At 35.7% G+C, this 15,851-nt stretch overlaps 1 protein-coding gene across 1 annotated transcript in view; it reads right to left on the bottom strand.

Annotated features, from left to right (window-relative positions):
* The window catches only part of ASCC3 (activating signal cointegrator 1 complex subunit 3), a 232,247-nt gene extending 219,264 nt beyond the window's left edge, over positions 1 to 12,983 (bottom strand). The window contains exons 1-3 of the mRNA XM_057364088.1: positions 12,844 to 12,983; positions 11,962 to 12,112; positions 9,410 to 9,993 (exon numbers count right to left, since the gene is read on the bottom strand). Coding sequence (XP_057220071.1) covers positions 9,410 to 9,993; positions 11,962 to 12,112; positions 12,844 to 12,933 — 825 coding nt within the window. The 5' untranslated portion in view covers positions 12,934 to 12,983. The remainder of the gene's footprint in view (positions 1 to 9,409; positions 9,994 to 11,961; positions 12,113 to 12,843) is intronic.
* Between the last annotated feature and the right edge of the window lie 2,868 nt (positions 12,984 to 15,851).

The raw sequence follows: 15,851 nt of genomic DNA, 5'->3' as shown, positions 1-15,851 counted from the left end.
AGTATCAGAGCATTTGGAGGAGCCAAGCCTGTGTGAAGTCCAAAACTCAGCATTCCACAAGGCAGCAAGAAGCTGACACTTCAGGTCCTATTTTGCTTAAGAAAAGCAAAGTAAACATCTACTTTCACACCTGCAYGCTGCACTTTTCCGATGGTGAAGGTCAGCTTGTAACCAGGGAAATGGCTACGCAGAACATGCAAACAAGCTCCACTTGCCCTCTGAGCCAAGCAATAGTATTAGTCAAATATTGAGTCAGAGCCAATTGCATTGTGCACAGACAGTGAAGCCTGTTTCTTGAAAGCACTTCTCTTGAAGTCTGCACAGTATGTCAGATGAAAGATCTCAAAAGTAGCACCTGCAAAAAAAAAACTTGTCTGCAGAAAAATGAAATGCTCAAGTACTTTTCACAGCCCATACTATAATGTGAACTGTGAAGAGTTCAGAGCACTTAATATAAATTACATTCAGACTGCTGAGGGAATTGCTCTCAGTACAGACTGAGAATTATTAAACTGAATCAGGTTTAGAAATGTAAGCTAAGTATTCCTCACGTCATCAGATTTTTGGATACTAATAGTTAGAACATATAGTTTTTATGTGTAAATGTTGCACTAAAATTCTGACTGCTCTGGAAAGCAATGAGCAAGATGTAAAGAAAGAACAGTGCCTGCAGTGTTTGCTACTGACAAGCCCCCTAAGCCACTAGCAGGAAACAAAACCTACACACACTTTCCTAGTTTTATTCTAAAACAAAATGCTTGAGATGTTGTGCCATATTGCATAAGCTCTTCCATTCATTTACCTGAAAGAGTGAATAAGTGGGTGCAGTCTGTAGGAATTAAAAAATTATTTTGTAGCTGGTTTACATTATGAGCTCTAAAATACACTCTTTCTTATTGAACTGTATTTCAATGTCATTTCACAGTCTTCTATTTGTCTTAGCTTACACGCAGAAAAAAAAAATTAAGTGTTCACATAAATAATGTCAGACTTTTAAAGGGCATTAATATTTGGTCATGTGAATTAAGACTTTATGTAATTTTCTCTTATAAGAATAATGACCATTACAGATTCCTGTTTAATGCAGGAAACTAAATGAATGATTTTTCTGGACAACAAATGTCTGTTGTTCAGACAGATACTTAATTTAGGAGACCAATGTAACACACCTGAAACTGAGGTCACTTTAAAACCTAATTGAGATTACTTGCAACACAATGACTATTTATTTCCTGTATACCATAATTCACCAATTAAGTTACACATAAGGTTAAAATGTAAGTACTTAAAGAGGCACACTCCACTTACTTATTATGAGATTCTACTAACAACAAACTTGTTACAAGACAAGAAGCTTTTCATTTAAGCAAACCCAAACATATTAGGGTAAGAGATGGATTTTTGGTAAGAAATCCATAAGGGAAAAYGAAGACTTAAACTAATACAGATTTAGGAGTAAAAATAACATAAGAATTTTCTCCAMTTACTCTATTTTTTMATTTAAAATTACAGAAYCACAGAATGGCTGAGGTTAGAAGAAACCTCTGGAAATTATCTAGTCTACCAGGTTGTAAATTCCACAACCTCTTGAGCAAACTGCTCCTACATGTGACCACCCTCACAGTGACAAAAAAGTTTATGTTTACACGGAATAATTTACATGGAACAATTTATGTCCAMTGTCTCTAGTCCTGCCATTAGGTATCACCAAGAGAAGTCTTGCTCCATTTTCACCACACCCTCTCCACTGGGTCTGATCAGACTCTAAAGACTTCCCTTCTCCAGGCTGAAAAACTCCAGCATTTTCAGTCTCTTTGTGTATGTAAGATGCTCCAGTCCCTTCATCATCCCAGTGGCCCTWTGCTGGACTCAGTCCAGTCTGCCCACACTGGACACTTCTCTACACCTTCCAGATWTTATTTATTCATCCTGCTGCTCAAAGCAGAGCAATAAAATATGTAAGAATRTGATATTAATCAAGAAATCTAATATTTAAGTAGTAACTACCAATAGTTTTCATAGTTTTTGCTCTGTTTGCTCTCCATTTTATAAGGAAACTGAACCAAGTACATCTCTCAATAAAATACTATTACCAAAATGAAAAAATATGGGAATCCATATATTCTCCAGGTTAAGAGGCAACTACTGATCAAAGTCAGTCTAGACGCACCTTTTGTCATGATCAGACTGTCATGTGAAATGAAATATCAACACTTSTTTAATTAAAACTTTTTCACATTCAGGGTGTGGATATTGTCCAAATAAGAGGGGAAAGCAACAGATAAAGTAAGTGATGATAATCCAAGAATTGTGGGGCTTTTTGAAAGATAATCATTGTAGGGGAAGGTGGTATTTACCCAGCCTTACAACATACACTTTTCCTTGCAAGCATCGTGGAACTCCCCACAAATTATCCAGCAAACAGAGAACATTATGCGGGAAAATTTAAGGGGTCTTATCTGCWTTATCAACCCATCAGTTTTTAGAGTAACATACCACCCAATATTTATATCAGAAATTAACTTGGCAGACAATATTCTAAAAAGAAAAAAAGAAAAGAGAGACATTCTGTTTTCTAAAAAAATATGCATCTTTCTATAGTATCTATGAGATATCTGATAAAAAGCTTTCAGGAAAAAGAAGGTCGACTGTATGTGAAGGGTAATAACATTATTATTCATTGTCTATTGAGCTCTGTAGTTTCCATTCTGATCAGAATTAACAACACTGACCAGTCCCAGTTCACTGTGAATGACGTGCCCTNAAAAAAAAAAAAAAAAAATTGCTGCAGGCTAAGGATAGACACAGTTTAAGAAATACAACTTAGTTTTCAAGTATCAAGCAAACACATTGAAATCCAAGAATCTTATTAAGTTCAACAAGGACAAGTATAGTCCAGGAGTGCAGCACAGGCTGGGATCCATCCATGAGGGGAGCAGATTTGTACAAGCGGAGCTGGGGGTCCTGGTGAACAACAMGCTGGCAAACAGTGTGCTGCTGTGGCAAAGAAGCCAACGGGATGAAGGTTTGCATCAACAAGGGCATCACCAGAACAGAAAGTTAAGTAATTTTCCCATTCTACTCAGTACTTGCCAGGCCACATTTGGAATACTGTGCTCAGATTTGGTCCCTTCTATACAAAAAAGATGTGGACAGGCTGGAGAAAGTCTAGAGAAAGGCCACAAAGATGATCCAAGGACTGGGAAGCCTGCTGTGTGAGGAAAGGCTGAGGGAACTGATTTGTACAGCCTTCAGAAATGAAGGCTTAAGGAAGACCTCATCACCATGTTCTCACATCTTAAGGGTGCCTTGCAAAGAAGAYGGAAGAATCCTATTTAGGAGTCACATAGAAAGGACAGGGCAATAAGTATAAGTTAAAGCTGGAAAGTGGCTTATTGGACACAAGAGGAAGATCTTGAGAGTGAGTACAATCAGTCATTGGAATAATCTTTCCAGAGATGTGGTGGATTCCCCAGCACTGGATGCTTTTAAGATTCAGGTGAACAGGGTGGTGAGCCATCTTGTCTAGATCATGCCTTGACACAAAAGGTTGGACCAAATGATCTTTGAGGTCCCTTCCAACCTAGTATTCTATGATTCTATTTATTGCCTCATTGCCCTACATCAGGAAATTATTTTAGTGTATTCTCCTTTGCAGGTGTCCAGGCGTGTTTTCCATTTTGAGTTCCATGGACCAGTTGATCTCACTATCTAGGTCCCTTACTGTAGCACAAGTTGCCCTTTGGAATGGAAAATTTGACTCTTCAAAGTTACTAACAATACTTTCTTTTTTTTTTTTTTTGTTCAATTAAATTTTAAAATTAAATTAATTTTTTTCTACGGTTAAAGTTATATTTTGGATATAAGGATAAAGTGGTTAAAGCAAAGACAATGGGTATAAAAATGATCACACCAAAGCCAGGAACCACTGTTAACACAACTTGAGTGCAATTCAATCTTTCATAAATCTTCAGAAACTGAAATTGTAGGCCAGGGATCACACATCTACAAGGGCAATAACACTGTGGGTAAGAAAAATATAAACATAATTGGAGGTAAGTTAAAAGGATATATTTGGGAAAGAATCAAAAAGACATTCAGGTAACTGGCAAATGGCATACACATACATGGGCACACTCATGATACATCACTGGGTCTAAYACTTCATTAATCTAGAAAATTAACAGACAGCAGTTGTCTCACATCTGGACTTCATTTAAAACATTGCAATTTTCCACATGAGGACTTGTTAAATTTGTGAAGATGAGCATTAATAGAAGAATTAAAAGTTGGCAAGGAACTGCCTGGAGGGTAAAAGAAAGGAAAGGCAGTGTTTAAAAGGCATAGCATCATCTGGAAAAGAAGCTATAAGCACAGTTCTTTGATGCTCATTTTTAAAACTGCTTTGAAAACAAAAAATGGACAACTGTTGTGCAGGAAAAGTGATCATAAAACTAGCCCTGAATAAAGTCAAAAAGCAGAAAACAAGGCTTCTTTTTAAACACCCAGGCTACAACACTCTAGAGCTGTCTTCAGGGGAGAAGCTAGGACAAATTTTCCTACACTCTTTTCGTTAATGAGTCTCCTCAGTTTAAGATACTGTATCACTGACAGAAAAGATGCCTTCCAAATTCTGTGAAAGTTTAAACAGGTTTTGCTTTCCTTTACTCTCCTGTACTTTTGCAAAAAGGCTGATGGCAGACCCAGAGGAGCTTCCTGCCAGTTCATTGAATTGACAAATTAGTTAAGCTCCCTTGTTTTTGATCCCATGAGCATCTACAGGTTCAACCAACAAAGAATATTGGCAGACATTTGTGGGGGGATTAAGACAAGGCAACAGAAACAATGTAGATGAACTCATGTGGAGCAAAAAAAATCATTATCTTGCTACCGGTGACAAAGGCAGCTAAAGAAAACTTACAGGCAGAAGCCTGAGACAACAGGGCTCCATTTAGAAGAGACAGGGGAAAACTCTCTAAAATTCTTGTTGCTACATCAAGCATTCAGAGGCACATAAACACCACAGTGGAAAAAAAAAAATCCTACCTAAGGAAACCACAAAATAATCTGTTAACTCCCATTCTGGAATARGTATGAGAAGAACTCAATTTCAGTAATAAAGCAATAACCTTTTGGCTCTAACAATGAGTWTATTACTGGATTGAGCTAATAAGGAAAACATACAGGAAGAGGTGCTGCCCAACTCATGACCTCTTTTTTTTTCATCATATAAAACCTATATTCCACAGCTTGTACTTTTCTGATTTCAGGTCTACCTTGATTTTAAATGAATGTTTTTCAACCTTGAGAAAAGGATTGAGGACTTTGAAACTCCACATTGCTACCCTTTGGCCTCCTACTGTAGTTTTCACTACCTGACTATTCTCAGGTGCTTATGACAACAAGGAAGAAAACATATTTTATATTTTTGGTAACAGTGATGAATACTGAATTATTTTTTAGGAATTAAATAAAAAGCAATGTTTGTTTCACACCATAACAATTTGCAATGCAGCTGGATTGCATTTAGTGATAGAAGCTCTGGATGCCACAGTATGTGTTTATGTTAAACTTTTAATGTAGAGAGCTAGAAACAGTCATGAATATAAAGCAGACAGAAGAACCCTACACAGTAAATATGCCTTATATAGACAAATAAATGGATCATATATAGAGATAAGTAAACATATGTACTATTACATAATATTCAAACTACTGTTTACAATGCAATTTTCTTGCTGTTTCACATCTTAGCCTAGTGTTCTAGTAATTTGCACAGCAGTTAAAGTGATTTTGTCTRGGAAACACAATTTCATCTAATATGCCCAATGACTAATATTCTTAATTTCATTTGGGCAAAGTTCTTTCCTTGTCCCAAGACAAATAAAATGCACAATTTTTCATAATGCATGCGGTATTAGTTAGATCTTAACAWTGACTGCATTTCCTTCTTTACCTGTAGTTATTTCATCTCTACAGGACATTTCTTCCTATTTTGTTACAATAAAAGTATAATGTACCTCTGTCTTAATGTAAAAATAGAGACAGGTACTTCTAAAACAAAATTCAGAAAAACTTTCCACATAATCCAGACAAGAGTTCAGAGAAGAATGAGACACGTCCTCTATGAACAGCATGCTCTAATCAGAGGGACTAAACTCTTCCAACCTTTTTGTAGTTATCCTGGGAGSTGCTAGGTGGAAAAGCTGCTAAAATGCTCTCAGATGGTTCCAGTCTTCATTTATCATATGCTAGAAACTGAGGGCTCAAATTGAGGAATGCACTGCATACTAAGTTTTAATTAAAAAAAAATAAAAAACCACAGTAGTTACTGGCCAAACTCTGTAGCTGGCTATTGGCTTTTTCTTCTTGTTTTCAAGTAATGGTGTTGTTACTGCATCATTGCCATCAACAAAATGCATATGCTCATCAACAAAACCTGACACACTGTGAAAAGTGTGTAGCTGTCATTTAGCTTTACTAGACTATGTCCCCAATGAAAAGCACATGTCCTAAACACTTAGAAAATAAGTTATAACTCCCATATCACTTCAATCATAAGAATCAATTTTCCTCTAATTAAGAGTTGCCACTGATATGCCAGACAAACAAACTGTCCCAAAGGAAGAGTGGAATGTTCTTAAATAGTGAAAACAAAGAACAAAGTATTTCTTCTACCTTGCCCACCACTTCAAACATAAACTATACACTGCTGGAGAAAGCAACTAAATTCAATTCCTTGTAGAGCTCATTAAGTAGATAAAAACCTAAACAGCATATATGTGTGTCTACACCTACACTACAAAGAAAGCGCCAAAACATGATTTGTCACCCCATAAATTATCTAAACTGCTCATGTTCTTAATGTGATTTGAAACTTCAATAAAGTTTGCTTAAGGAACAAATTAAATAGTCTTACAGAAGTCCACTTACCAATATCCTCACCACAAGCATATTCTGTTTTTGTTTAATAATAAACAGACAATGGTACCTTCCCATTTTAAAACATAAAATGTGTTTTATWAATCTGGATTTTTATTTACAAATAATTATTCTTTCATATCAATATTTCTTTTTGGAGAATTTTGGGGGTGTTTTTTTGTTTCTGAAGAATAAAAAAATTTTTTAGCTCACAGACACTTTAGCCTGTATTCATCCCACCAAGTAATGCAGGATGTTCAGTATGCATGATCAATCAACTTGTTATACCTTCTTACACGGCAAATCTCTGACCTAGTTCTAGAAATGGRTTATGTTCAGGTTTAAAAGCACCATCTGCTCTTAATGATGCCACCAAAAACATTACTGTAATAAAAAAGAAAAAAAAATCCCTAAATAATAGTAAAATCCAAAGCCCAGAAGAAATTTTAAAGTCATGACTATGCCTACAGAGAGCACAATACAAATGCCAGGTAGCTTTTAACAAAAGGTGATGAAGTTCAAACTTGTCATACTCCCTCCTCTACCCCTACATTGTGCAATGAACAATGAAATAGGACTCTTGCAAAGAAAGGCAACAATGAGGCCAAAATAATGAGAATGGGGAGATCTTTCTTTCCTTTTTTTACTAGGAGTTTTTGAAAATCAAAATAAGATGCAGTTTTCAGACACTTAAGGGAAGAAATCCTTTTCCTCTCTAGTGACGCAAACAAAAGGAAGTACGCTTGCTGAGTTAATTTTCAGTACACTGGCAAACAATTTTTTCATATTRTCAAATTAAAACTTTCATAAAGCCATCAAAGCAGAAATTTTGCCAAGAATTCTTTGTTCCAGGAACTAATGGAAAGGAAGTCTTTATKGGTGACCTACATAAAAACTTGAACTTGAACTTTCAACCAATTGATATAGCAATCCATCATGATCATAAAGTTGCAACATAAAAATATTTCTGCTTGCTTCAAGTGAAAGGTTTTGAGCATTTCCTTAACTTAATTTTACAAATTAAGCTCAGATATTAAGGAGGCATTATGCAGAAATATTGAATTATTTCTGCATACCCTATAATGGTATCAGACATGTCTTTAGTCACTGATCTAGAAAAAGAAAATTGAAATCTTTATACCATTGATAAACTTCAAACTTCCCTTTGACAAAGGTACTCTTTTTTGCGTTTCATTTGACATGCAAATTTCTTTAYCCAGTCTTCTTATCCATGACCTGTTCCATTTCCATTTTCACATCTTTCCTCAATATGATCACCCAAAGTATGAAACTGTTTGCAGACATGTATTGTTATTTTTCAAATATATTTCAATGTAGAAGAAATTAGATCAACTTCCATTTATATTTAGGACCTCAAATAAAAAGTAATCTGCAAGTAAATATCCAGAAAGTAGCTCAAAGGACAACCAAAATATGGTCCACTGATTAGCAAACAAAACAATAATATGGCTGTAGTAACTGTATCATAATGCATTAAATATCCATCCATAGTTATCTAAACCTATAATGAAGTACTCAGGTCCACTTCTTTATCACCTATTGTTTTTATTAAGAGGAATAAAATCTGTAACTTGTAATGGCAAAATTCCTGAAAATTTTCACTATACTGTCTTTCACAGGATTGTCTATTCCTACTATCAGTTGTATTTCTATAGCGAACTTTCAAATTTAAAGTCTTTCTGAAAACTCAGTTTGAGAATTTAAGTACTGGATGTTTTCAGGGAAGAAAAGGAAGACAAGTTAGGAAAAAATAAASTTAATGTACAGAAAAGTGAAGAGGAAAAGAAAATTACCAAACTGCAGGAATTCTTTCCCAACCTCATTGAAAGACAGTTCTCCATGGCCTAGATTAATCCAATCATCTTTTGTGCACACACTGGAAAACCTTTTCTCCACCATTTAATCATGTTTTTTCCCCATTCTACTACTATGCTTATCCTTCAACTCCAGCAACTGTTCCTTCTCCCTGACATCTTCTCTGCCCTCCCTGTAAAAAATCCAGCCACCCTCTTTCCTCATGGAAAGAAACCGAAGTGATATGACAAAGTTATGAAGTAGCACCACCTGCTACGCCTTCCAGCAACAGGGAAACTGCAGGCAAAATCTGCCCAAGAAAGTAAATTTCAGCTTGTCTTTGCCAGTTCCTCACACTTCATAGGCAGCTTAAACTGGCCTCTGCTTAAAAAGACAGTATGGAGAAGCTGAGTAAATGGCAACAAACACCAAAACAACCCTGTCCATTGCAGGGGAGAAGGAGATTATTCATATAAAACTTATGCTGCAATCTTCTTCTCCCTGGTAAATTATGATGCTGGCATGAGATTTTTCTCAAGACAGATTTTTTTTTAAAAAGCATAAATAACAATTGGGAAAAGTACATTGGCATAAACTAATAAAAATAACATGAAGTAATTSTATATTTCTGTAGCATTCAAATATATGCAGTAAGGTTAATGTATCAGTGTACCTCATTTTGAAGTTCATCGGCACTTTTGGTAGACGCAAGGATCTCATACAGAGTGCAGCAGAGGTCTTCAGTTGTTGGTCCTCCAGGGTTACTACCTTGAGATTGCTTCAGGTACTTTCCAACTTCACACCATAAAAAAGAATCGTCTACTTTTTCCAAAGACTTGAGATTAGATTTCTCATCACAATAGTTCTGTAAGTGATTCAGCTGGTTATTCAAAAATTTGTTATAATCTAAGCTTATAKTTTTCTGCGCATCAGTCTCACCATTCACAGGCAGCTCTTCAGAGTGATCCAAATCATGCATGTCAAATGAAAACACTATATTTTTACCAAACAACACTCTGTTGTCACCATTTTGTGCTTCAGCCATCTGTATGAGGGCTGTAAGCTGTTCTTCAGTGAAGTGAGAAGCGATCCGAGACATGGCATTACAAGCTGCCGTAGCAGATGATGAAGGAAACGGCCCAAACATCTGCTTGATCACCTTGGTCTCATCATGGCCAACACATTCTTTCCCGTGAAATGTCTTAAAGAGAAAAACAGCTCCACTTTCAATTGCTTCTTGTCCATTTTCAGCTCCAACTGTTAACAAAAGCAAATGTAACTTAATACACTTAATATTTTCATTACCTATAACATAATTGCATTCAATTTCTTGCTGCAAGTCTCATSTACAGAGATATCAAAAGAAGACCATAACAAGTAAGAACAGTTGCAAGGTACTGAATTATAAAAGTATATGATAATAAAGCATTTGTCTTCATTATCCTTCTACATACCAGAAATGCATATTAAGAATTACCAGTGCTTTCTTATCTTTCTGAGCTAGAGAAAAAAAAAAAACTTGCTAGAGGTCTTAAATTCACAAATGTATATTTATAAGCTCTTTAACGTTAACAATTTTCCACTTTGTCTCACTATTTATTCACTGCCTAATCTGAATATTCATACCAGGCTAAATATACAGAACTCAGCTGGGAATTACKGGATTCTTGTAGTAATTCCCAGTAGAATTACTTCAGAGTGTGTGTTAAGTTAGAAAAATTGCTCAAACAATTTAAAGCAAATGAATTTAGATTTCTATCTACAAAATACAATGTTATGCAAATAAACAATATATTATTAGACAAAAACATGAGTGTACTTCTTACACAACTATTCACAAAGGTACTCCAGGAAAATATAAGGAATACTCCATATCATGAACCAATATGTCACTACTAAACAAAATTTTAAAGTAATCAAGCATAAACTAAACAAAACCAACCAGTATACTGGGGGTTTTGTCCATTTTAAAYGAGGAGAACTTGCAAATTTTTTTTATTTGTAACTTGATACAACCTAGGTTAGCTTTAGCAACAGAAAAAGCAAGGGCTCTCTTTCCCATAATGTAACAGGAAAGAGCAAAAAAAATCTAGCATAAGCAGATGGAACAAGGTTGAGTAGCTAGAAACATGACATATAAATGGAGGTGGCTACAGACTTAGTATTCAGCTTGAATTTTCCTGTGGTGCACTTTGGAAAGCTGAAAAGTTCAAGGAGAGGACTGGAKGTGATAATAACAAGACACCTACATATGGAAGATACACAACATGAAGATACRCATATACAATATATATGTAAATATGTCTCAGAGGAAAGAGGTGGTTCAGCCCCACACTTTTAGCATTAGCTATATAGGAGTCACAAAATCCATCCCCAGATCTAAAAACTTGCAGTTTGTCTGCATGAAGCTCACTCTTATATTCCTAACATACAAATACATATTATTATTTAAAGTCACTTGTGTCAGAACAGAAGTACAGATTATTAAACTATAAGAGCAATAGAAGAATTCGAGAAAAATCTCTAGGTTTACTATGTGCTATTTATCCTTTATTATTTATCCTTAAATATGTGCTAGCAAGAGCTTGAGCCATACGCTCAGTTTATGAGCTGATGAAGTTAAAATTTGCTAAAAGCAAAAGCTAAATTAGGTTTAGTCTGCCAACAGAAACTAAGTTTCCAATCAAAACTAAGTTTTCACACTTTCTTTGCCATAAGGTATTTCAGTTTTAAAAGCTTAATTCCAGATGAGTGAAATATATTTTTATTTCTCTCCTCAACACCAAACACTTCAAGCATAAAACATTTCTTACATTGTCATCTACCTGCACAGTAGTCCAATTTTTCATGATACCAATTATATGAAATTAAAGCAGACAACACCAGGATTGTTCTTTTCTTAGAGTACTGCTATTCCCAAAGAAACTGTTGGTTTTGCTTAATAACTGTCAATCACAAACCATACCACACACTATAAAACAGTAATATCAAAAAAGTGAGAATAACAAAATAACAATGGAATCTTAAAATAAAACAGAAGACCAAATTGAGCATTTGCGTATCAGATTAGATGGAGTTTCAAAGATATTTCAGGGCAAAACTGGCATCAAGGTAAAACCAAAATTGTACCAGTGTGTAAAGTATCCAGGCAGAAAACAGCGTGAACCTGCTCCCACCCCCAAATAAGAGAATGTATTATTAGACTACAAGAGAATGACAACATACCTATTTGTTTTGCAGCTTGTAAGATAGTTTTTAAATCACCATTTACAGTTTGGTATTCTTTTTTGTCCAAATTGTCATCAACAAACTTTATTATCTTCTTCCAAGTAAGATCAGACTTCAGCAACTGGGCATGTAGTTTTGATCTTTTAGTCTGAAAAYGCAAAATATTTGGAGTTTTTTATTTATTTCAAATTAATAGATGGGGGTTCCTTTAAAATTAAACACCAGATAAAAATAATTCCTTCCAATTGCATTCGGTCAGTACATAGTAATGATTGCAAGCACTTCTACTTTTACCTGTTCTTTAGACTCTTTTTTCAGTGTATGAAAGAAGGATATACAAAAGCACACACATTCTCTCACTACTTTACTCTTTCCAGAGCAAAATTCTCAATAAAGCCAAACTCTCGCAACTTCAAGAGATTTACAGTTCCCAAGATTCCAAACTAATTTCCCATTACAGGTTCCCACAAGGCATCTATTACTTTCATGCATTATTTCTCGGGAAACAAAAGAAGTGAACTTAATATTCAGTGAACTTAATATTAGAAGGGAAATGTTTGGCTTCCCAGCTCTACATAAGTTCAGAGCTAAAAGCACACCAGCCTTGCCTAACTTTTTGAAAGATGAATTAGCAGGGCTGTACTAACACAGCCAAACAAACTTTTCCATGCAGCATACAATGATTGTAAGGGCTAAGCATAAATCACAAAGCTGCAGCAAACTTGACTTTGAGTGAGGACACTGTGAAGGAATGCACAGAAAAATACACACTTTGCCCTTCTTGTTTGCCTACTCTTATAAAATAGCAATGCAAATGAAGAAAACAAATGATTCTTACTATAATTATGCTTTGTTAGAAAAAAAAAAAAAAAGCTTTACCGTTAAGTCAGCTAATTCTTCACTGTAATCTTCATGTTTAGTGACATTTGAAAAGGAGCGTAAAGCGCCTGTAAGACGAGGCAAGGCCATCTGTTACTCATTCAGTGATCCATAGGATGAAAAATCAAATCCCAGTTCAAATACCTAGATGAGAATAAAACAAATAACATGGCTTTATTAATGTTATAAATACAAACTCGCAKGATGAACTTGAAAGACCATTTTGAGCTAGCAAAACTTGGCTGGAACTTCAATTAAACCAGTTTAGAAAAAAATCTCTTAAAAATTATGACAATCAAAGTTCAATAAAAGGGAGGGGAAAGGCACAGAGCAGAGGCAAGAAATGGTAACATCCAGAAGTCACTCAGCAGGTGGTTCTTTTCTCTCCTCCCTAAATAAAACTTGCCAGCAAKGAGGCAAAGTGGCAATTATTTCTTAGCACCCCTAACACTGAGYATTATAGTGAAATCTATGTAACTGAATTTTAGCTCCAATAGCAATAAGTGACTACAACCTACGGGAAGATTTCCTCTGAGCCAGCCCATGCTGGGACCTTTCAGGTCATTAACAGCCTCTGGCACTGATGTAGAGAGAGGCATCTTTCTTGACAAGTGCTTAGTCATTTTTAACCAGCAAAACAGGGAGAGAAAATTATGACAGGAAATAAAGATTGTCAAAGGCATAGCATTGAACTATTATGAAAGATAAAGGGAATAAAAAAGGCTATCAGAAAAGTGAAAACACTATGCTTTGGGATATTTTCATCTCACAACTGGGAGTATACACATACACTTAGAGCAGGACTCTCCTCAGGACTGCAGCTTGTTTCTGTGCAATCTTATTTCCTCTGTGGAATAGACTCATATCTATGCACCAAAACACAGCTGTTCCCCATCTGAAATTGTACTTCTTCCAAGCCTTTTACTGAAATTATTCTCAAAGTTATTTAATTTCAAAAGGTGCCCACAGCTGAATTGTTTAATGACCTAACGCACAGCTACAGTTTCTGATGGTAGCAGATAAGATACAGATTTAGATTATTTTTGAAACAATTAATGATACCATTACAAACSTAATGATCTGCATCATTCTTAGCATGCCTGAAGACCAACGTCCATCCAGAATTTAAAGGACTTGTAACAGAGTTAATAAAATTGCTTCCCCCCCCAGTCATATAGTACAGAAGTCTTTGCTTTCATCTAATTATCCTTAACGTTTTCCTTGTCTAATGACTGCATTTGTATTTTAGCTACCAGCTTTGCAATACAGCACAAAAGCAAATCCAGAGGCAGTGTTCCAAACACAAACAGAGAAATGTCACTGACTTGCCAGGTCTGCTCGTTTTCCTACCTTGCATTATGATATTTTGGAGACAAATGTTATAACAATGAAGCTACAAAATTTGGAAATATAAAATCTTTAACTGTGAAGGTGACGAGAGCATGTGTTCAAGCCTAGAAGCAGATAAGAGTCAAACGTTGCTGCAGCTTTTGAGATGTTCAGTGGATATAAGACATGTAATTCATACCAGCATAGCTCCTGGTGAAAATAGTCTGTGAACATTATAGCCACCATCATTAGAAGGGAGTAATGTGTCCAGACTTTGAGGGTACATCACTCTCACACWGTTCAAATGACAGAACTGCCATCAGCTGTTAGACCTCACTCATTTTACCTATTTATTTTATACTTACACTCAAAATACCTTTCTCTGTAACATTATGTCCCTTTATAAAAAAGTAACAACATAATTCTAGTATTGCCTTAATTGTCCTTTCTGAAATAACATGCACAGTAATTTATGTAAATTTGAACACTTATAAAAAGTTCACTTTTCACACACACTTCTAAATTTCAAATCATCTCCTGCAGGCTCATTTATTAGGAAACTGAATTTTAAGTGGATGTTTCTTTCCCCTTTGTTCAATGAGTTATTAGCAGGTCCAGAAACAGAAAATCTGAAGCACCATAAGACAGGTAAGGGCACACTGTCCTGACCATAGGCATGGCAAAAGAGCCAAATCCAGCTCTGAAATCCTACATTTGATCTCGTACTTGTAAATGCTGCCCCACAATTGCCCATGTGCTTTCAGAACTTGCAGGTGTCTGAGGGGGCTGGTTTGACACAGCAGTCACACAAGTCTTCAGCATCTCATTTACAGTCAAATTTCACACACAGTCTTCACTTGTGGTACACAACACCCACTCTCACCACATGAAAACAAAAACAGCTAGTAAACAGAATGCAGGGGATAGGTGCAAATATTCCACTGTTAACATAAAAAAACAAAGTAAAGTTTATGAACTTTGGCTATTATTCAACAACGAATTAGAGCCAGCTCTAAACACTAAATATAAATAATGTGGCCCCATAAGAAGCAGCGTAGATTTAATTTGTTTTTTAAAAAATACATTACATGCCTTCACATAAAGCCTCATTATACAGATACCTCCCTGCATCACTCTGCCTTTAGAGTGGAGCAGCTACTCCTTGTCTTCTCACAGCCTACATAAGGGTAACTAATCCCTTCTGTTTTGAGGGAAATGTATCTGTTGGATCTGAAACATCTCTACTACCAAATAATCCTGATAAGATCTGCTGCGTTTGGAACAAGGACCTAAAAGGCATTCACAAGTAAATCCTCTTTACTAGGGCCCACATATAGAAGATGAACTTCTGCCATCCTTTTGCCCATTCTCCCTCAAGAAAAGCATGAGACRGTAAAGTCATTTTTGTAGGACAAATGGAATGGGAATTTAACCTTCAGATCAGTGCAACTCTACATGGTAAAAATACTTCTTGTCCTCCCCCACCCCAAGGAAGAAAGGATATTTAGGGCACATTCTGCTAATGACTCCTACAACTATCTCAGATTTCCTTCGTCTTTTAAAAAATCCTTAACTTTCTACCAAGCCTCTGTTTGTAAATCAGAAAGGGCAACATCCACACTKCTAAAGCTTTGTGAGGATGAAAGTAACTTTTAAAGTCTATTTTACTTCTTTTAAAA

The sequence above is a fragment of the Malurus melanocephalus genome, unplaced genomic scaffold (assembly GCF_030028575.1).
Source record: "Malurus melanocephalus ecotype Western Australia unplaced genomic scaffold, MMel_1.1 scaffold_35, whole genome shotgun sequence".
Lineage (NCBI taxonomy): Eukaryota > Metazoa > Chordata > Aves > Passeriformes > Maluridae > Malurus > Malurus melanocephalus.
The sequence above is the reverse complement of the archived record's forward strand: the minus strand, read 5'-3'. Positions and strand labels throughout refer to the sequence as shown.